The 22,052-nt window shown below is 50.0% G+C and overlaps 1 protein-coding gene across 1 annotated transcript in view; it reads left to right on the top strand.

Annotated features, from left to right (window-relative positions):
- The first annotated feature begins 18,003 nt into the window (after positions 1-18,003).
- The window catches only part of ALX4 (ALX homeobox 4), a 79,287-nt gene continuing 75,238 nt past the window's right edge, over positions 18,004-22,052 (top strand). Inside the window, exon 1 of the mRNA XM_044437277.1 lies at positions 18,004-18,463. Within this exon, the coding sequence (XP_044293212.1) occupies positions 18,004-18,463 (460 nt within the window). The remainder of the gene's footprint in view (positions 18,464-22,052) is intronic.

Genomic DNA, 22,052 nt, shown 5'->3' with positions numbered 1-22,052 from the left:
ACAACCAAAGCCCACTGGACGTCGCTTTCCAGCCACGAAGCTCGCGAGACTTGGAGAAAGTTGGCCGCTGCGCCTGCAAAGAGCAAATTTAGGGCTAGATTTTTTTTCTTTCGTTAACCGCCTTTGCCGAGTTTCCTCGTCCGGCTTCGTTGGCGTCGCGTCCCCTTGTCATGCTCCCTCGAGCTGCGGGCTTGGTTTTCCCACTACTTAATAAAAGGAGGGAAACTTCCCGAGCTCTCTTTCGAGGCGCAGCCTGGCAACGACCTTCTTGGAAAGGGTGGGGAGCAAGGTGATTCCCGGCGTGGAGAAGCATTCACGCCCGTCCCGTTGGCTTCTTGCTCCCTCCACCAGGGACATCAGGCATCTGCTCCAGATTTCCTTCCCATCCACAGCCTGATAGTTAAGACGTCTTCGGCGCCCGCATTTACTGGTTACCTGGTTGTAATTATGAACGTGGCTTTCCCATTACACAAACGGGAAGCGAGCTTGATCTTGCCGCTGGGTGAGAGAGAGCCTCCTAATCCCGGAGCGAGTTCGGGCAATCGAAAATAGCCGCAACATTAATATTGACAAGGCAACTGTAAATAATACCGCGCTCCCTATTCCTGGCCTTACTATTCAGAGAGGGCTAATTAAGCAGTCAGTCGGTCAATGAAATATGATGAAGATAGAATAAATAGTAAGGATAGCAACGTCCTCATGGTATAAATAGGGTGGATGCCTAGAAATTAACCTAATAAGAATCATATGACCTTGTAGCAATTGTATCCTCTGTGATAAACCGATCAGAACGATTTGACCGACCGCAGAATGTCATTACGCGGTACAATAACTTCCCCTTGTACATCGTCGTGTGAGGCTGCAGCGATCGGAGCGCGCTTCGTCTGCTGAAATTTCACTACTGAAGTCAATGCGCTTTATCAACCTGTGTGCAGAATTGCAGCCCGTATTTCCTTTACATTGCCAGAGAGCTAAAATAATCAGTTCCTGCATGATGGCAGATACTGTCGATAGAAGAGAGATTATTTCCTCTACAATGTGATAATACTGTTAGTGCCTAATTAGCTAATGTATTAACACAATGTTTAATAATGATAGTAATTACAATATTAAAGCTTTCATCAGTATAAACATCTACTATGATTTTGCCCTACTTCTAAAATAAGACGCTGCAACTCACTCTCGTTGCTTGCTTTCCCCTTCGAACTCCCCAATTTTTTTCATTTCTCCCGTTAAATGCGTTCTTCGAAAATACTCGGTAAGCAGATTGTCGTTATCCTGGATCCTGAACGCATAATTCGTTCTGGATACTGCGTTGGTCTGAGCTACTGCTCAGGGGTCCACAGTGTTTTGCTTTGACTGCTTTTGCAAACAACAAGGAAAAAGTGTCTCTCCGCATTCCCGACCCCGCGCTCCCCTTCGGCGCAGCTTTTGACCGCGGCGTCAAAGACAGCTGCAGAAATCCAAGACTGGGAGAAGAAGGAAAACCACCTTGCCGTGGGAAAAGAGTAGTTCACAACTCCGAATAGTTACATCTGGACCTTCTTGCAGGGGTTCGTGGTAGAATAGCGCTCCATCCACTCTTAGGTGCAAACTCACCTAATAATAATAATGTGGCTATTTAGCAGTTACTGATGTGAACAGAGCATGCCGAACTAAGCGTGTTTAGTCAGGTTAGACTTAAATCGGGCTGAATTAACAAGGACTGCCTTGTGTGTTTTGGACTAATGTCATCATCCTTTTTCCAAAACATGTGTTTCAGGACCGCAGCCCTGTCACTTTTCCACCCTGCGAAGATAATGTAAACTACTAAACCAGCGAGCAAAATAATTTTTGAGCGATGATCGTCTGAATAGTGGGAAGCAATCCAGCAATCCAAACAGTTATGCGCAGGGCAACTTTTCTTTTTCTGCTGGTTTTCCTTCCCTTCTGCCCTTCTCCCCTCTCAGGCTTTCAGTCTCAATGCTAGGGCTGATCTATGCCCGCAGACAGGTGCACCGAAATGCAGGCCAACCGCGCTGGCAAGAACTTTCCTCCATCTCCCCAGGGCCATCTCGCCACCGCCACTTCCACGCTTCCTCCCAAGCCCTCCGGTTTTGCGTTCCCTGCCCAGGGTCAAAGGGGAAATTCCCAGGGCTTAGGCCACACCCCCGGAGAGTGGCAAACGCCACAAGCGAGGAGGCGGCGGGTGCCAAGAGCCCGGGCGCTTCCCAGCGACCTTCAGGAAGGTCATGATCTCAGGCCTGGCTTCCCGGGGCCGCCCTTACGTTGGCTCTTTTCCATTGGCCAATTGGCACGACCAGGCCTCGTATTGATCCCACCCCTTGTCTCCCTGACTAGCCAATGAGGAGACTGCAGTCAGAACATCCCCATATACTGCTCTCTCTTTGCTGCAGGTCCGCGTGTGGAGCTTAGACTCAAGTCGGAAGCAACGGCCGGAATTGTAGGCCTTGCTTCAAAACTCCCCGAGATTTATTCAGCCAGTATCAACAAGAACACGAATTTCTCGGTTCAAACCAGTGCTACGCTGCCTCTGCAACAGCGAGTGTTGATCTCCTGCTATAAGGCAATGGTGAAGCCGCTATGTCTGCCGCATGCACAATCAAAACATAGGAACATAATGTGGAAACAGTACTGATCTTGACTAAACAATTATTTACTACCTAACCTTTTGCTAACTGTTCTCCTAATCGTGCATCCTATAAGGAATACAGGGACCTTTATGTTCCTCTCTTTGTTTATTCAAAAGTACATCCCACTGAGTTCAATAGGATTTATTCTCAAAGGGGCTAAGGATTGCAACCTTAGAATATTTTCAGGCACCTGTATTTTTAGTAAACTTTTGTGGAGGTGGACACCTTGAATTCCCCCCAGAAGTTGTTGGGCTGCTGCTTCCATGCACCCAAGCCAAGACTGCCAATAGTGAGGAGAGTTGCAATCCAACAACATCTGGAGGGGCCACGAGGTACCCTTCCCTGGGTGTAGCAAAAGTTCACATCTGGCTTGGCATTTTGAGACAATTGTTAAAAATTGAACTTCTAGGGCTAGGCCTTTCCCTATGTAGTAGTAAAGTCTGAAGCACTGGCATTCCCTGGCCAGCAGATGAGCAATTGAACCTATTTTTAACGGTGCCTCTTGACTTTCCAATTAATTGTGCTTCAATAAACAAATATATCTTCACTATTTGTTATATCTACATTACATTTATACCCCACCTTTCTTGCTGTTGAAAAGAAGTCAAGCCAACTTGCAAGATTTTCTTCCTTTCCATTTTATTCTCAAACTGACAATCTTGTGAGGTAGGTTAAGCTAAGCAATTAACTGGCCCAAAATCACTCAGTGAGCTTCATGGCTGAATGGAGACTAGAAAATGGGTCTCCCAGATGCCCAGTCTAACACTAGAACCACCGCACCACACGGCTTACAGTATTTAATATTGTCATCCCCCTCACACACAAACCAGACTTCAGCCAGGTAGGACATATGAAATGCTTCATCAGCCTCAGAAAACTAAGGGAACCTTCCCCAGCATTGTGGTGAGGTGATGAGAAAAAATTATATTTGTTGATACTCTCTGTTCTGACCACTTACTATGCCAGCAGTTGAAGTCCAAAACATCTGGAGGTTTATCTTGTGCCCAATCCTGGTCAATTTTACCTATTCAGAACATGTCTGTGTCTCCTATGCTTTAAAACCAAGAAGGGAGAAGGAGTGGCGCTACATATTTTTTTTCTTTTCCAGAGTTTTTAATTTTATTTTGCTTTTTTTAAATGAACATTCAGAATGGTCCATAACATCTTCACCCATTTGTCACCAGGAATTAGCATGTGCATGCTATGCATAGAAATGAAAGCCAGCAGAAGAAAATAAATAAAAGAATGATTTTGATTCCCTTACAGCTCAGACCACATGCCATTCCCAGTTAAGCTAAAAATATCATATTTAAAGTAGATTGGCACAGCTATGCTAAGCATACTTGTTTGGAAGTGCATTCCATTAGAACAGCCTAAGCAAATTTTTTAGAATGGAGATGTGGTCAAATTGAAGGAGTACTTCAGCTTGGTATTATCAACCTAAATTATTTCAAGGAAACCCTTAACGGTAGAGCCTCTTACATTGGCCTGTATATACACAGACTAAAGATCAACTTAGGAGAATCTGCTCTGAACTTGAAATCAGAAAGCTCAGAAATGAAGCAGGTCAGGAAGGAGGGCCTCCAGGTTCATGGTCCCTTTGGTCCAAGCTGCCCAAGTAAGAGCTGCACTCGTTGATTCCTAGAGAGGAAGCCCATCAGCTTTAGCACAGTGTTTTCTGATATCTGTGAAGAGGTTTGCTGTGGCAGATACTTTTCTGTGTTGATGGTTTTGAATGTTGTTTGTTGTTACTTCTGCTATTGACAGTTGCTTTTTAAAATGAAATGATAAGATTTACATTCTATTCTTGTAAGCTTCCTTCAGCATAAAGAGAGGAATAAAGCATGAGGAATAATGGCACAATACCAGGAAAATTAGTCAGAGCAACCCATATTGAAGTTAATACGGGCAGCCCAAGATTGCTACTTATGCAATGGCACTGTACATTGGTCCAGCTTCCATTCATTTACATAGACCTCTGTAGGTCAATATTCCAATGGACTGTGCTCTCAACAGTTAGCTAACATGCAGAATCATAAATATATTACTTGGAGATTAGACCATTTGATTCCAACTGGGTTTCATTATTCACTTACCCAGGTTTGAACCTAAATGATGTGGTCTCAACCTAACTATTATTTTTACTACATTACATTTATACCTCACCTTTCTTCTTGCAAGGAACCGTACGGCAAGGTTCTCCTCCCCATTATATCCTCACAGCAGCAACCCTGTGAGTAGGTGAGGCTGAAAGGCTGTGACTGGCCCAAACTTACTCAGTGAGTGGAGGATATAATGGGGAGGAGTGGACTGAGTGGAGACTAGAACCCAGTTCTCTTGAGCTCCAGTCCAGCACTCTCACCACTACAATGCACTAGCTCATTTTGTAACACTGGGGCTGCAACTTACAGCTCTGGATAAAGAAGGGCATCTCTCTTTGGACCAGGCACATGCATCTACAGCATCTGCATCAGCTAGCTGGAAAGATCTACTGTCTGGATTCCTCCACTGGAAACACACTTTCCAAGGAAGTTTTTTTCTGCATTAAAGTTTAGCCTTTATAGAAATGGCTGAGAGTTCCATGAGTTAAGAGTACCAAAAGAGAACAGAGAAGTCCTACCTTAAAATCTGGTCTCAGTTATGAACAATATTAAGTTACTTTTGGCAAGCCACTGTCAGCTGCAGCTGATACAGGGAGGCTAATACCAGTAATAATAATAGTCTACCTTATAGGGCTGGTGAAAAGATTGCTGAGAAAGTATTAACATCCCTTGAATCCCCAGGAAGAGCCATCTCATTATTAATCATTATGATGTCATAAATGTCCACTGTTTTTCATCACAGCAGAACTGTATGTAGATCATGTGCAGTGGCAGTATTTAAAGAGGGCATTAAAATGATGACAGACACTTCCATCACTTTCTGTATTCCAATGTGAAATTCATCAACACTGCATTCCTCAGAAAACATGTCTACTCAGTAGGATTATAGAAGACTGAATGTAGTGCGACTTACTCCCAGGAAATGTTTCAAGGGTTCCAACTTCAAGCAGGAGCAAATTTAAATGGTATTGACTCTGGGGAAACAAGCCCTTTCTTTTATGTGCACTGCAAACTTCCCAGGTTTTCAGAATTATCTCACCCTTGGCCACCCTAAATGCAAGCACACACTTGATGTGAAACCTGAATAAGCCCCTTGGATAGATTTTCTCTTCCTTTGGTTGTTTGCAAACTGTGGCATTCAAGTTTCCCAGTCCTGGGGATCCATCCAGTCATTGTCTGATTTCTGAAATAGCACTGCTGCTTTGCTGTGAAACAACCCAAAATGAAAAAACTGAGTAGACAGCAGGGTGAGGGATGCTGATTTTAAAAACAGGGAACGTTGCGGGGGAGGGGCAGAATTAAGAAAGCTAACCAATTGCCTGTCAGTAATTCACACGATTTGCAAACAGTTAAAATTCAGCAGCCATTTCTTTTCCCGTAGCCACTGCCTACACCTAAAGAGCATAGAAGTCAGTGTGTTGTAATGGGAAGCCAGTGTGGTGCAGTGGTTGAATGCTGGGCGGGGTCTCTGAGACCCAAGTTCCTGTCCCCACTCGGTCATGAAATTCACTGGGCTACTCTGGACCAGGCACTGACTGTCTGCCTAAGCTACCTCACAGGACTGTTGTGAGGATGAAATACTGAGGAGGATGAGGAGGATTATGTGAGTCCTCATAATTTGGTTCTTTGCAGGAAAAAGGGTGTGAGAGGATGATGCTGAAGAATATATCCCCCTGCTGAAACCAAGTGTGGGAATCCAAGCTATGTAACATCTTGCAACCCATTTAACCAGGTCTATTTGCAGCCTGGATTAAACCTACCCCAAACCAGGGGAAACGCTTAGGATGAGTATTAGTTTGAATATAGCTAGGAATGGAAGAGAACATGGACCAATTCCCACCACTCATTTATTCCAGAGTCATCCTGTTGACTTACATGTAATTGTTCTGACAAGGTAGCTTGGGGAGGGCAGGGGGAAATCTGTGTCCACCCTATGAGAGCCAGTGTGGTGCAGTGGTTAAGAGTGTGGAAACGGGACTCAGGTGACCTGGCTTCTAGTCTTTGCTCAGCCATGGAGCCCACTGGGTGGCTTTGGGCCAGTCACAGATGTCAGCCCAACCTACCCCACAGGATTGTTGTTGTAGGGACAAGACTGAGAGCAGCAGGAGAAGAATGATATAAGATGCTTTGAGTTCTCTTTAAGAAAAAAAGGTGGTATATAAATCTAATAATAAATATGGAGGGGGGCAACTTGATGTCCTCCCTATGTTTTGGACTGCCACTCCCCTAATCCTTGGCCAAGGTGGCTAGTAACAATCACAGCTGTAGCACAGGACATCTTGAGGGTATCGGTTGGGGAAGGCTGGCTGAAACTGATCTGCAAAGAAGGAAGGAGAGGGAAGAGGGTGGGGGAGATACACAAGTTGATTCAGATAAGCTGCATGTGTTTGTGTCAAGAAACCAATGAGGCAAATGTTGCTTTTATTTTTGGTTGCTTCTGTTACATTGATATCTGGACTTGTTCTGCTTGCAAGGAACCCAGAGCAGCTTACACAATCCTCCTCCTCTCCATTTTGTCTTCACAACAGCCTTGTGAGGTAGGAAAGTCTGAGAGCCCATGACTGGCCCAGAGTCACCAAATGAGCTGCATGGCTGAGTGGAGTCTAGAACCTGGATCCCCTGAGTCTCCAACTCTCTGACTGCCTAACTCCAACACCACGTTGTTGAGCCAAATTATTATGAGGGAACAAACCTCTGATCTAGCCCACTTACATCGTCCTTGAAAGGAAAGCAGGTTTCCCCTGCACAGCACTTTGGAAATAAGTCTTACTGAACCCAGTGGTGGTGTTGCTTGGCTCAGAAGATACAGGCACAGGACTGCACGATAGCATGCAAAGATGTGGCCTTTTTTCTGGTTCTCCTGCCTAAGAAAGCCAATGTATTGTAATGGCTAGGGTTTTGGATGGGACACCAGAGAACCAGGTTCTAGTCCCTGCTCAGCCTAGCCTACTTCATAGGGCTGTTGTGAGGATAAGATGGAGAAAGAAGAGGGTTTATGTAAGCCAGGAGGAAAAGGAAGGATATACATATAATAAATAAGATGTCTGCAGGGGTGCGATCTGTCAGGAGCTGCTCCTTCTCCAATTGGTTTGTACATAGGGCTTAATCTGAGCCAACTCTACTTTATTCACAGAGAGCATCCATAAGCATGTACAGAAATCATTCTTCCCCCAGGCACCTGGCGTTGGTGGACAGAGGTTCCACACGGCACTTTGTGGCATGCCTCTCAGGTCTAAGCTTGGCCGAGCTCCAGTGTCTGAGGACTAGTCCCTTTACTGGGAGCCCAGATCACAGGCTTGTGCCATCTTCATTATTGCTCCTTCGCAAGGGCATTACAAGTGATGTTTGAGTTCCAGCCAAAGTTAAGCTCTTTCAAAGTCCCATTGACTTTAATTGGATTTAGGAGCTCAGCATGTGTCAAGTTCCCCTACTCTGGCCCTGCTGAACAGAAAGTCAGGTCATATCCAGACACTGAGCCCATTAATCTGAGACATTAAGTCCCCAAACCCATCATTTCCAATCCCATCAACTCCATGTATCTCCATTACATGTGGTTCGGAGCAGAGTATAAAAAGCGTAATCAGAAGTAGGGTACCCATGGTATGGGAGGGTTCCAACCTGAAAGGAAGCCTGAAAATGATGATAATAAAGAAAATGAAATATACTGTACAGGGATTTTAAAAAATATCATATTGTATTGAGTTCCATGGGATTTATTGCTAGGTAAGTGAGTATAGAACTCCAGTCTTAATCAAAGTGCCTGTATCCTTTATTTGGAAGTGATGGTTTCATAAGGCAGCACCTTCCAGATGTGCTGGACTACGAGTTCCATCATCCCCAACCAAACCCTTTCTGGAAGGCAGCAGGTTGAGAAAGACTGATCTGGAATGATCCCAGCTGATAAGAAACCCAATGGATTTAGTGTCACTCGCTCCTGGGTAACCTGAGGGTTTTTAATTCAGTGACAGCTTTCTTGAAGCATCTTTAGGGTCAGGATGGTGAAAGAAAGACATTTTGCAGATTCATTCCTGCATATGAGCCTGTTAAGAGCTGGTTAAGACTGTGTTGTGCAGCATTAAGTCTTTTCGAAATTAATGACTATACCTTCCACCCCAATGTATTATGGCTGTGGGAAAGGCCCTTTTACATGTATATTCTGCCATTTTTCCATCTCACAAGGACCCATATATGATCTTCTTCCTCTTCTTCCCCATTTCCTCCTCTCAGTAACCCTGTGAGGTAGGTTAGGCTGAAAGTCTATGACTGTCACAAAGCTACCCAAGCGAATCTCGATGGCTTTTCCAAGTCCTAGTGCGACACCCAGCCACTGTACTACACTGCCGTTCCGTTCCCCTTCAATTCTCCCAAATGTATTTATTTATTCGGGGCTTTGGGGACTTTTGAAAAAGCATCTTTGGTTGCCAAGGAAGAGACATGTTGCTACGTGGGCCTTGGCACCCCTGCCGGGCACCGGGGGGGGGACACTTGGCGTTTGGCACCTGGGCACAGAAGCGCGTTCACTACTATTTTAACAAAAATAGGTGGCTCGGATTTCGTACATCAGGTAGGGGGTAGGTTCCCAAGGTTTCGCCTCTAGTCCGAGGCGTGGAAAGCGGTGTGGAAAAGCCTTCCCTTTCTAGTGTGAACAACTCCTCCCGTCACCTCGTTAGAAAATAGCGCTTTCTAAAGGTGCGCTTTTTACGTGTTTGGGCAGAAAAAGCCCTACGACTCCCAGCGTTTCCCCGTTCTCCGCCCGTTCAAACGTACACAGGAATCCCTCCTTGGAAAGTGATCCCACTCGGATGCGGGGTAAACGAAATGAGTGGGGCTGAGTGGGGTGAATTCAGTTCGGCAGTTCTCGGTGAAGCTAGCAAGGGCAAAGATACTGATCGCAGTGGCTTCGGTTAAACCAAGAAGGCGCTACTGGGCCCTCTCCGGCGGTGAAATTCCGCAAGGACAGGAGGGGCGAGATGAATGTGGACCTCGAAGCAGAAGCTCTTAAAAGGGTGATTTTTTACATCATGGTCCCGTTCAACTCACGGACTTAGAAGTCGAGTCTGTTGATTGATTTCACCCCCTGGATCTTATTTGTTTAACCTCGGCGTAAGTTCAAGATAACCTCGATCCTTTTAATAATTTCCCTCCAAGTAAATGCACACTCCTATTCTTATGCTTACTTGGAAGGACAGTCACACCTGACACAAGTTATTTCGAATCGAAGTCGCAGACCCAACTTTGCATTTATTTCGAAGCATAATCTCGTCCTGATCTTCTACTGACTTCAAAGTAAAGTCGCATTCGCACTCAGACGCACTTGAGTCTCGGGATGCGCTTAAACCCAAGCCCGCTGGAAATGAGCGGGACGTGCTAGTTCGTACTTTCTGGCTTGTGTTTTGGGGGTCTTTCCACTGAACCGGCTCTACCAGCGATCGGTGGGCAGAAAGCGCCGAGCTCTGACTATTTTTAACTTGTCCACCTTCTCCGAGATGGACGCATGTGGCAGAGCTTCCTTCCAGCTCTGCGCTCTCCCACTGTCCCTGTCCACCCTTCCAGGGAGCGCTCTCGGCCAAGACCTTGCAGGCTTTCTTCTTTTCGAGCAGCTGGTTAGAACAGCAAGTAAGTACGGCGTGAAGGGGATGCCTAGAGCAGGACGGCGCGGCTTAGCGAGAGTGCTGGACTGCGACCCCGGAGACCTGGGCTCGATCCCCTGCTCGGCCATGGGGCTCAGCGGATGCCTCTGGGGCAACCTACCTCACGGGGCTGTTCTGAGGATGAAGCGGAGAGGAGGAGGGATATGTGAGCTGGGTTCCTCGAAGGGGAGAGGTGAGAGAGAAATATGGTTGACAGGAAATATCTGCAAGATTGATCTGCTACGGAGCATCCCAACGGCGCTACTCGGATATTAGTGGAAGGGAGGGCAGCCGCGCACGGTTTCTTAGAGGCGGCCTCTGCTGAACCATCTTCTGGGAGGTCACTTGGGCTCTCTAGTCTGTGGTGGGATTTACTGCACAGAAATCTCTGGAGCGTCCCGAAGCTTGAAAACTCGGCGGTGTGGGGCTCCCCCCTGAATGGGTTGAATGCTGTACCCTGAGCGGCCCGATCCTATAGTAAGTTCGGGAAAGAGACCGGGCACCGTGTTCCTCTCGAGTAAATCTGCCCGGGAGGGCAGCGAGCATCCCGATCCAGCGCACGTGGAGTCGAAGCCTGCGTGCTGCGAGCTCGTTGAGCTCCGCCTCGGACCCCGGCTCCCATAAGCCCCCTCAGCCAGCACAGCCCGCGGTCGTGGTATCTGGCACTTCCTCTGCAGAGCGGGGCTGAGAAAGCCCCCTGGCTGCGATTCTGTGGGAAGGCGCTGAGCTCAGCGGCCCGACGGCCCAGCCCAGTCGCCGCACCAAGTTAGGGCTTGGTGTGGACAGGATTCCAGATCGCGTGGGTGCAGCTCAGGCTGCGATCCACGCCCACGATCCACCCGAGCCCTGGGAGGAAACCCCACGGAGCAGGCACGCGATTGTGCTGCCAGCCCGTCTTTCCAAGGCCGCCTACGGCGCGCTTGGCGGGGCTTATTTCTGAGGAAAGGCTCAGAATGGAGAGAGCAACCTCTAAAGGCTGTTTGGACGGGCAGGGAGGACTTACAGCCATGCCACAAGCCATCTTTGTCGCAACTCCGCCATCCTGCCGCAAGGGAAACCAGGAGGATGGTTCCTCGCCATTTGCTAACGTTCTCCTATCCTCTTGTTGTTATCATTTTCTTTATTTATTGGATTTATATCCCACTTTTTTTCGTTCAAAGACCTCAAAGCAGCTTGCATAATTCTTCTCCTCCCCTCAGGTTTATCCTCGCAACAGCAATCCGGTGAGGTAGGTTGGGCTGAGGGTCTGTGACTGGCCCAAAGGCACCCAGTGGGCCCCATGGCTGAGCGGGGACTAGAACCCAGGTCGTCTCAGTCCCATGCTCTTAACTACCACACCACACTGGCACCTAGGCCTTAAGTTGGCCCAGAGATTTCCGAGCCATGGTGCATCCTGAAGACATTGGTTGCCAAACTGACTTTGGTTTCCTCAAGCTAAAATAGGGTCTCTCTCTCTCTCCTCCCCTCCCTTCCTCCCCACCCTCTCTCTGTCTCTCACCCACCAGGTGCCTTCCATATGCACAGGCCTACTGCCCCCATAATCATGGATAGAGAGCAATGGGAGTTGTGCCCTATTGAATTAGGAAGGGGTCAGATGTGGGGAAGTTTGCTTTAGAATCTAGATCAGTTGAAAACATTTCCAAATATGGTAATCCAAGTAATCTAGACCCAAATTTAAAGCTCTTTGATGGGTTTATTCAGGGCGGGGGGGGGGGTGGATAGCAGGGATCTGTCTCGATCATCTTGGTTCCCCCCCCCCCCTCTGTTTTCTTTTGTCAAAAGCCTTGCCTACATACTGGGGATGTTCTAGGAAACTACTCATGAAAAGGATTATATCCTCAGTGGGTTTTGGCTTCTTGCTCTGTTTTCAAGAAAATCCAATCCCTCTTCTACTCAAGCAAGGTGGTTCTGAGCCTTAACTGGCTCATGATTCACACTGTAAGGGCCCAACCCTATACCTTTTCAGGGGAAGGAAAAACACTCCTACAATGCCCCATGTTGCCCTGCCAGCAATGCTGAAACCTGTAGGACATTTTTCTGCCTAAATCTGTGAAGGACGGTGCCCAAACCATTGAAACATGGCCTCAACAGCAACCGCTGTTCGGGTGGCATCCCAGTAAGGAATGCCCATCTTGGAAGACCCCTTAGATTTCCTTGAGATTTGAGTTCTGGGTTGTCATGGGAGCTGGACTCACACAATCCAGTCACTTGTTCACTCTTTTGAACTACATATTCTAACATTCTGTTTCGTGATGTGCCACTTGGGGTTTCAACAATGATCCTGTGCGGAAATCTTCAGTGGCTGTCCAGTGGGACATGGCCAGTGTGATTTCCCTCTGTGGATAAAATGCAACACTACACAGCTGGAAGAAAGCTAAAGGGACGGATAGAGGGCTTTCACATGAGTTGTATGAGATGCTTCAGCTGAGGGTTGGGTTCGGACTTCATCGCAGTTAAAGGAGTGAGACTTGATGGCTCCTAAGTCCCACTTCAGTATGTCTACTCTGTGACTAAGCCTGGGCCCGATCCTCAGTGTTCGGGAGGACGAACAGTACAACCTTCTGCGCCCTGATCTGGAGTAAGCCCCATTGAGCAAAATGGGACTTTCTTCCACCGAAACATGATGCCAGACCAGAAAAACACAACATTACAGATACTCCTTGATGAGGGTCATGTTTTAAACGGGTGTTACTGCTACTAGTAGTATTACTAATTATAGTAGCACTACTAATCCAACATTCCTCCTACTGCTACTTCTAGTGAGTGAGTGAACAGGTTTGTGTGTGTGTGTTGTTAATTGTTTCCCTTGAGTGCTTGGGAAAGGCTGCAGTTGGACACATACTTCTTTGGGGGAAATGGATGTTTGATTAAAATCAGTGGGGCTTACTTCTGAGAAAATATGGAAGGGAGAGTGACACCCAAGATGCAGTCTACGGGGCGGGGGGGGGGGGGGTAGTGTGCGAGTTCCACTGAACGCTTCCTAACTTACAGTTTCCATCTATCCCTATGGGGCTTGCACAGCACAAACTTCCGGGTGAATTATGCCCTGAGACTTGAGCCCTGCCAGTAACTTGTTTCTTTCCCTTGCATAATTTTGGTAATGATGGTAAAAGGGAACTCTTGAGCCAGCCAGCCCATATGGGAAAAGCACTCCTTTCTTCCTGGATTTGTTTTAGTGTTTGTTCATTTGATAAAGATGACAGGATTGTGAAAATAGACATTCTGGTCATTCTGTTTTTTTAAAACATCCTTTTATTAATGTCATTTCCTTAGCCCATCTTTTGAAGAAAATGCATCCCTTGATTCAGTTATACGCCGATATCCAGAGCTACATGCAAATAGTCCCCAGTTAAATCTCTAGTATTTCAGCCAGCATGAGCACAGTAAGAGCAGGGAAGCTATTTGAAGCAGTCACCCTACGAGATAGTTCAGTTTGTTTACGCAACTGTCACCCACATATATAGACCTAGATCTAAACAAATTATTTTCTATCTTTATGATTTATGTAACTAATTTATTGATTTGATTGGACAACAAGCTTTGTATGGGGGAAATGCAGATTTTTCAGTTTAAGTTGGAAGACTATTTTTGTTCCTAAACTCTGTCTCTGGGACTTCATATTTAGCTTCTTTTCTAGTTAACCCATTCGAGCTGCAGTTTCCCTAGGGAAAAGTCCTTTTTCAAAAGGAAAAAGAGGAAACATACCTCATACTGTCCCGGAGATACAAAATAAAGGGGTAAATAAATGAAAATGGGGTGATAATGATGGATGTTATTTTAGCACAAAACCTGTTCATTTTTCTCTCATGGCAAAACTCCTATTTTGTCTTCCAGTCTGTTCTACATCGCTTCTGAAAAGAATGTCGAGTTCATTCCCGGTTTGTATAAACTGACTTCTGCTGGCGTTTCACTGGTTTACTTCCAGGTAAACGTGTTTAGGAGGAGACTGGCTAGACCCTTCCGTCCCGCAGACGAGACTACGGCTTTCAGAGGAACCTCGTTCCCTCTATAGGGAGACCCTTGCTGAGACTTCTAGCCCCATCCAATTTCCTTGAAAATCCTGTTGTTTTCAATGGAATTCCATTCCAGGGAGCGCCGCTGAAATCGGTTCCACTTAACTCAGTTATGCTAGTTTAGGAATCGAATTTCTGTCTCCAATCTTGAACATATTTCAGTAGGCAATAAAAATGATGCATTTACGTAGAACTTGCTACCTGATAAATGTCTTTAGGAGTAGGCTTTTAATTTTTCCATTTACAAATAAATACATGTTAGATCTAACAAAAGAAATTCCTAATATCTTTCCGATTAAATTAGCACATAGGAGGGGGCACAATTTTGGTGATGACAAAGTCTGGTCTCTGTCTCTGTCTGTCTGTCTGTCTCTCTCTCTCTCTCTCTCTCTATATATATATATATATATAAAATCGTCTCCCTGTCGCTGTTTTTCAGATTTATTTCCGTCCTTATTTTCTCTGTCACCTAGATCCAGCTAAAGGTCTTTGTGACTAATGTCCCATTAAACCAAAGAAAAAGTGAAATTATTAGTCGGGCCCCTCTTAAGTCGAACTACTTTCAGTGGTGCTCAACTGGGACTAACTTTAGCTGGGTTGTAGCCAGGAGCGTTTTAAATTGCCGTTGCTGAAAAGTTCAACTCAAGATGGGCTTCCTTCTGCCTAAGAGAGAATCCCGCAGAGGCCAGGCGACTCCAGACCTGCACGGCTGCGGTCCTGAAAGAGCAGACACCTTCTCTTCCCGACACTTCCCTCGCCCCTCCCCACCCCCCCTCCCCACCCCCACCCCAAGTTTCCCCAGCTTGCCTTTTTCTCTGAGGATTTCCCAATGCCCGTCCAGAAGTGGATTTTAGAAATACTCGAACGCATTTGGGCTGATTTGGTTTTTATTAAGTCATAAGAGAGAGGGGGAGAGACAGAGAGGCTGAGCGAGAGGGGCATAAAAGGAGGGGGAGAGGGGGGAGGCCCCCAAAAACGAGGAAAGAATTAAGCAGGTAATAAAGAGAGTAAGGAAAGAAAAGCCGCTGAAAGCTTTCTTGGATCAGAAACCTGCCTGAACTCTGCCCGAAAAAGACTTGTGAGGTTCTTTGGCAGTCAAGTCGGCACAACCGTTTGGGGGCTTTTATTTGCACCACGACGCAACCTCACGCCTTTCTGCGGGACCCTTTGCTGCTGTTTTAACAGGAAGCAAGGAAGAGCTCCAGCCGATAAGCCAGCGCCATAAAGTGTGTGTGCTCCTTCCTCGACTGAAACTCTTACGACCGAGATTAGTTATAGGTGACCTTTCCATCTCCCAAAGCACCAGCTCGCTCAGGCCCCGGACTTGGCGATCCACCAGCTCGCACTTGAGTCTTCCCTCGGATGGACGCTCTGGTTCAGAACCAGGACCGTCCCCGCCAAGGGATGAAGACCTCAGGTGCTTCTCAGCTGGGAGAGGGAATCCTTTCCTGCGCCCGCTCAAACAGGTGCCTGGCCCAAGCCGATTCAAGGCGCTCTTTCGAAGTCGGTGGAAATCCCTTCCAGGGTAGCTCGCTCAGCTCATAAAACGGCTCAGGCGCGAATCGTCCGCTTCAGCTCTCTTGCGGATTGCGCCCTAATTGGCTAAAGCGAAGCTCCTCGGCTTAGATTAATTCCCTAGATTAAAAAAGAGAAATACGAATTCCCTTTGCCATGACTTGTAAGCGCTCATCGAGCGATGTAAGATTCTGGATCTAGCTATTTGCCCGTCTGTCTAGCCCTTTCTCTCAAGAAGCAGCCACCCCCCACCCCCCACCCCGCACAATCGTTATGCAGGCAGAATGCACCTAGATAAACGTTGCTGCGGATCCCCACTACCTCCAGTTCCCTTTTCTTAACCCGATGGTGCCGTCGTCTTCTCTGCAAACTCTTTGCAGCAGTAGCGGCCCGCGAAGAAAGGGTTAAGCATCCTTTTGACTGAGGAGCCGCTGATGCCGTTTGCGAAATATCTTTATTACTGGGAACTTCAAGGTAAAGGCGGGGGGGGGGGCGAGCCAGCGAGCGCGAAATGCAAACCAGATGTGGGGATGGAAAAATGAGGGATTACAAAGGAAGACGGAGAAAATGGAGCGTAAAGGGGCGGCAGGAGTTAAAACGCGGAGGAGGAGCTCCGCCAAGGCGAGAGGACCTTCCCGTCACGGGGTCCGTGGCAGAGGCCCGAAGCCGACCCGCGCGCATCCGCAGCATCCTGGGGCGGGCGGCGCATCCTTCCAGCCTGCGGAGGCCCCGTCCGCGCTTCCTTCCGGGGAGCCCGGCCGCAGCGGTCCTGCCGTCGAGTCCCTTCGGGGGCCGGCCTTGCTGCGAGACCACGAGAAGCCAGGCCACGCACAGCGAAGAGCGCGCTCTCTCTGTTGGCTCGTTTGAATCCGTGGCTGGCGCTGGAGGCGAAGGAGATCTCGTTCCGTGGCAGGAACCGGGCTCCTCGCTTCTCCTCTTCCCGCTCCCCGACCTAGTTTTTGTAACAGTTGGCACTGGGCAGACAGGCAGGGATTCAACTGGTGAGGCTTTCCTCGCAGCAACCTTGATATATAAAGGAAAGCTGGACCCGTAGAATTTAGACCTGCCCCTCGCGGTTTCTCAGGCGGAAAAACCCCTGGCTGGGAACAGTCAAAAGAGGAGCGACGCGCCGGCAGACCCGGCTAGGAAGGGCGGGCGACGTGGTCCGCCGCCAGCCACGTAAAAGATGCTCCCCAAAGTAACCATTGCGACAGAAAGGGAGGGCGAGGAGGATCCCCCTGCGTCTGCGCAGGTCGAGGATGGGGGCCAGAACAGAAGGGCCTCAAGCCCTATAGCTGCCTGGCCAAGGCACCGGGGACGACGGGCCGGAGCGAACCGAGGGGTGTCGCGGGCGTGACATTTCTGCCTGCTCGTTCGCTTCGCGCAGATCCTCAGATTCAGCCGTTCTAATTGCATTACGCCCTTTGCCTGTATTTCATTGTTCGGGGATGATGATGATGATGATGATGATGATGATGATGATGATGATGATGATGATGCCTAAATAAAGTCTTTCCACGAAAACGGACCCCCCTCCCCTGTAACCCCTGACCTTTCTTCCTTCCTCTACCTCTACATAGGGATGGGAGCGGGGTAGGGGAGGAGGTCGTTCTTTGGGGTGGGTGTGGGTGGCTGACGAGAGGAGGAAAAACTGGGCAAGGAAGAGGAGGCGGCGGGAAAGAGGGGGCGAAGGAAGAGCTCCTTGAGGAGGTATTCCTTCCCTTCCTCACCCCACCCTGGCCCACCCCGCCTTCCCACGGCTCCTGCTTCCTTCACTCTCGGAGCTGGAGAACTAGAGAGCGAGAGGGGAGGCGAGAGCAGAGAGACCCTTTCCCCTTTCTCCGGATCGGGGGGGGGGGGCGGCTTTGGGTGCGCGCGCGGGTGAGGGGGGAGAAATCTGCTTCGCTTTCGGGAACATCTGAATTCTCTTAGTGCTCGCCGGGCTCCGCGTGCGTGTGTGCGTGTGTGTGTGAGAGAGAGAGAGAGAGAAAGCGAGAGAGAGAGAGAGAAAGGGGGAGGATCGAGGGGGGGGGGGGGAGAAAGAGAGAAAGCCAGAGAAAGTTTCTTGGTGCTGCGTGAGGACACCGCCGGGCCCTCTTTAATTTGAGGCATGAATGCCGAAAGTTGCGCACCCTTTTGCGACCCAGCCGCCGCCGCCGCCGCCGCTGCCATGGATTCCTTCTACAACGCCGCCTCGCAGGGCAGCGCCGACGGCTCCTCGCCTTTTAGGGCATTTCCCGGAGGAGGCGGCGGCGGCGACAAGTTCAGTCCCGCTTTCCTGGCCAGCAAAGGGCAAAGCTTCGGCGGCGGAGACGGTGGCGGCGGCGGCGGCGGCGGCAGCGGCAGCAACAGCCCCAAGTGCCGCAGCCGCTACAGCCAGCCGGAGTGCCCGACCCTGGACGGCGGCGGGCAGCCGCAGCAGGCGCTCTCCGCCGCCGCCTTCAACAAGTACCACCCGCCGCCGCCGCCGCTCTACGCGCAGAGGGGCTCCTGCAAAAGCCCCCCGGGCGCCGGCCTCAAGCTGCAAGACGCCAGCGGCCACAACGGAGCGCTGCAGCTCTCCTGCTACGGTGAGTCCCCGCGTCGGGCCGGGCTGGCGGAGCTAGCGGGACTGCCCTGACCCCCGTCCCCCGCCCCGCTCCAGCGGGCGTCTCGATGGCCGCCCCGCTCGCGCCGGGCTGGGCGAGTCCCGTACAGACGCGGAGTCACTCCGGAGTCGCGGCTGGCCGTGGGCGCGCTGCGTTCTCGAGGGATGCGAATTCGGAGAGGAGCGTGTCCACTCGCGCATGGACACGCGCCCGCGCGCAGGCCGCCCCTTGGAGCGTCCCGCTCAGAGTGCTCCTGGGTTCCCAGGGGTGCGCGGAGGAAGCCCGCGAGCACAGCCAGCGCTGCAGGGCTGGGGCTCGAGGGAGAGAGAGGGCTGCCGAGACGGAAACGGCCGGGCGATGCGCTGAACGCTCCGCCACGAGCCGCGACCCTTTTCTGCGGGGCCACTCGCGCATTTCCCCGTGGGCTGGATCCCCGCGCTAGCCGTGCCCACGCGTCAAAGCTCAGGGAACCCTGTGGGTCTGGTGGTGCGCTAAGGGAGACCCTCTAGAATTCAGTGCTATTGAACACAGACAACACCTGAATAAAGTACTTCGAATTTGAGTAAATCGGTTTAACGGGCTTGTGGATTGGAATGGACATTTTCCACCCAACCGGAAAAGAATTATTTCCTACTCCTTATACCGGAACTTCCTTCAAAATAACGCGTTCCGGATTGCAGTAATTAAAAAGAGAAACGCCCGTTTGGGAGTCCAGTGGGATCTGGGAGCCAAAGGAAACCCATTTTGCTTTAGTGGTTCGTTTAGAGTAACTTTCCAAAGCGTCGGTCCTAATTTTTTCATTTCTCATTTTCTGGCCGAGTATATACCACCCCCTTTCTTCTCTCTTGCTCTTTGTGTTCCTTCTTTATCCTCTTCCTCTCTGTTGCTAAGAAAGACAAGAGAAAAGGCATCTCTTGCCCCCCGCTGGGCTGTGCCACGCAGAGGCTTCACCGGGACTTGCGCAATGCCAGATTCACCCTCGCTGCGAGTCCAGTGGCGCGGTTCGACCGGCAGGCAAGCGTTCTCTGAGAAGCGCTTGTTCTGGCGGCAGAAATTAGCTATAAGGAAAAGTGAAAATACGTTTCATGCCTGGGTCTCCTCTCTTCACAGTCGCTCGTCCTCACAACACCCCCAGTTCATTTTACTTCTCAGATTTACTAATCGCATCCACTTCGAATACAATCCCGGTTATTTCAGCAGGACACCTTTCGGAGTAAACGGGTTTCAGATTGCCGTCTAAAAGCTGCAGTCTTGAGTTTCAGCGTCGATGTTACATCTTACTTCCGAGAAAGTGTTTAGAAATGGGGTAGATTTCTTGACCGACAGAAGGCACAATATCCTCTCCCCGCCGCGTTCTTAAATGCCACAAAAATTACCCCAGGAGAGCCTCTTGAAAAGGACCAGGATGCAGAGAGAAGACCGAGTTCCATCAAGTAGTGGGAGGCAAGAACATCTGGACAGGTTACTGGTAAATACGAGTGAAGCCCCTTTGCTTAGGTGTCGCTTTGGCTGGGTTTTGGCCAATAACAGAGAAGCAGCAACCCACCTTTCACCACCCTGAACGGGGTTGCTTACCGGAACATTTCCTTATTACCCTTTTGATAGCCTCCTTGCCTTTCCTCCCCACAACAGCCCTGTGAGGTTGGTATGCAGTCCCGACAGAAACTGTCTTGGCTCAAGGGCACCACATGAGTTCCAAGGCAGATCGGGGAATCTGAACTCAGATCTTCCCGTGCAGCGTTTGTCCTCTACACCCCGCTGACCCTGGTTCCGGCCTCTTGCCTTCGCCTTGCCTTTGCTTTTTCTCCCCCCTCGGTTACCTCTCACTCACGTTCCCATCTCTAGAAGGCACCTTCCTCTACCCACCCCCACCCCACTGCACCCCCCAAAGCCTTCGGAAGTCTGGGAGTGTCTTCTGTCTGGAGGGAAAGCGGTGGGGCCTCAGGTTACGTTAACAAGTTATCCATCACCCTGAGCAGCCGATTTCTTCGTATGCCTTCTGGCTTCACTCACTCCCCAAGGTAACCACCCGAGTTCCGGACTCCAGCGAGGTCCCGCTAGGTCTGGATTCCCGCTATCTTGGTCGCCATCTGCCTGTTAGTTTGCCCCTGTTGTGGACGAAATTTCAAAAGGCACCGGAAAGTCTTGTGCGCAATTGCGCATCTCCCTTAAAACGCAGCGCCCTGGTGCGGGAGGCGGGGAGACTTTCTCCGAGCCTTGGGAAAAGTGTAAGCCCCGTGCGGCTAAGCCGTCAGCAAGGCGAAGGTAGACAGCCCCGCGAGAAGGCCTGTGCAAACGTGCGCGTGTTCCAGGAGCTTCCCACTCAGGACATTTTGGAGAGGGGAGGGACTGAATTCCCTTTTCGAGAAAGGGCCTTGCGATTAAGAATTTCAGGCAACGGAGTTTTCCCTTTGCCCACTCCCACCTTGAACAAAATCTTGAAGAGCAGCTACTGCCAATCGCCGGCCACCCCACCCCGCGCGCGCTCATTCCCCAGACAAGAACCAGTCCCATCTGCAACCCAGTCAACGGCCAGAAGAATCGAGCAGGAGCTGAATTCAGTTCTGCGTCTGCACGAACCATTCCCCCCGTCTCCGGAAGCCTCGATAAATCATTTTCTTGCAGACGGTGCTCTTTGCTTCATTATGCAGGGCAAATTTAGTGGCATTCGGGCTTGCTCTGCAAGGGAGCGCTTAGCTGCCCGAGACTCAGCAAAAGGCAGCTGTCGAAACATCTTGGGGCAGAGGAGAACGGAAGAAGGAAAGCCGCAGCTTATAACAAGTCCCCGGTGCTGCACCGAGGGTGGGTAAAACTCACAGGCCCCGATTCCGCCCTGCTTATGTTTGTACTTTCGGATTTTTTACAATGCCCCCCCCCCCAAAAGCGGAGGCCCTCCAAATCGGGTCCTGGAGGAAAGATGCTCCAGCAGAGGGCAGATTTATTGCCCCACGAGGCGGGGTGGGGGGGCTTCGAACACTTCTGAGAGGTCCCTCTTCCCCGCCGAAAGCCAGTTTCTCCCGTGGTCGGCTTGCACCCAAGGCGTGGACCTCTTTAGGGGCGCGCGCCTTCGCGAAGGCTTCGAGGGCATCCCCGGGGAAGGGGCGCGAGGGCCGCACTCCTTTCGCCCCATCAGGCGGCGCCAGCGCGCTCCCTCTCACCTGCCCCATAAGGTGTCCTTAGCCGCAACCTTTGCCCTCCTGCTTTCCCCAGCCGGCATTGCTGAGCGTTCAAGATGATAAATCAGGAGGACGTGATGGAGAAGGGGGAGAGAAGTGCCCCTCTTAAAAATATTCCCGACACCTGCTGTGGGTCTGTTTTAAATGACTGTTTGCGCACTGCTGGACTCCGCTAACCGCTCTGAGACAAGCGTGTTGGAACTCGGATGCTAGCGCCAGTGCACTCCAGTTGCGCGCAGACCCTTAACCCCCTCCTGAGCATCAGCAGACTTCGATCCTCACCGCTTCGGCTGCATCATGAACTGCTCGACAGCTCGAAATCAGGAGGCCCGGCGATGGGATGGGGGCGGCCTCGTGCAGAGACGGCCCTGATGCGGTGCTGTGGTTTTCTCATA

This window comes from Varanus komodoensis, unplaced genomic scaffold, assembly GCF_004798865.1.
Source record: "Varanus komodoensis strain SLA01 unplaced genomic scaffold, ASM479886v1 scaffold3, whole genome shotgun sequence".
Classification (NCBI taxonomy): domain Eukaryota; kingdom Metazoa; phylum Chordata; class Lepidosauria; order Squamata; family Varanidae; genus Varanus; species Varanus komodoensis.
Note: the sequence above shows the minus strand (reverse complement) of the source record. Positions and strands in the feature narration are given on the sequence as shown.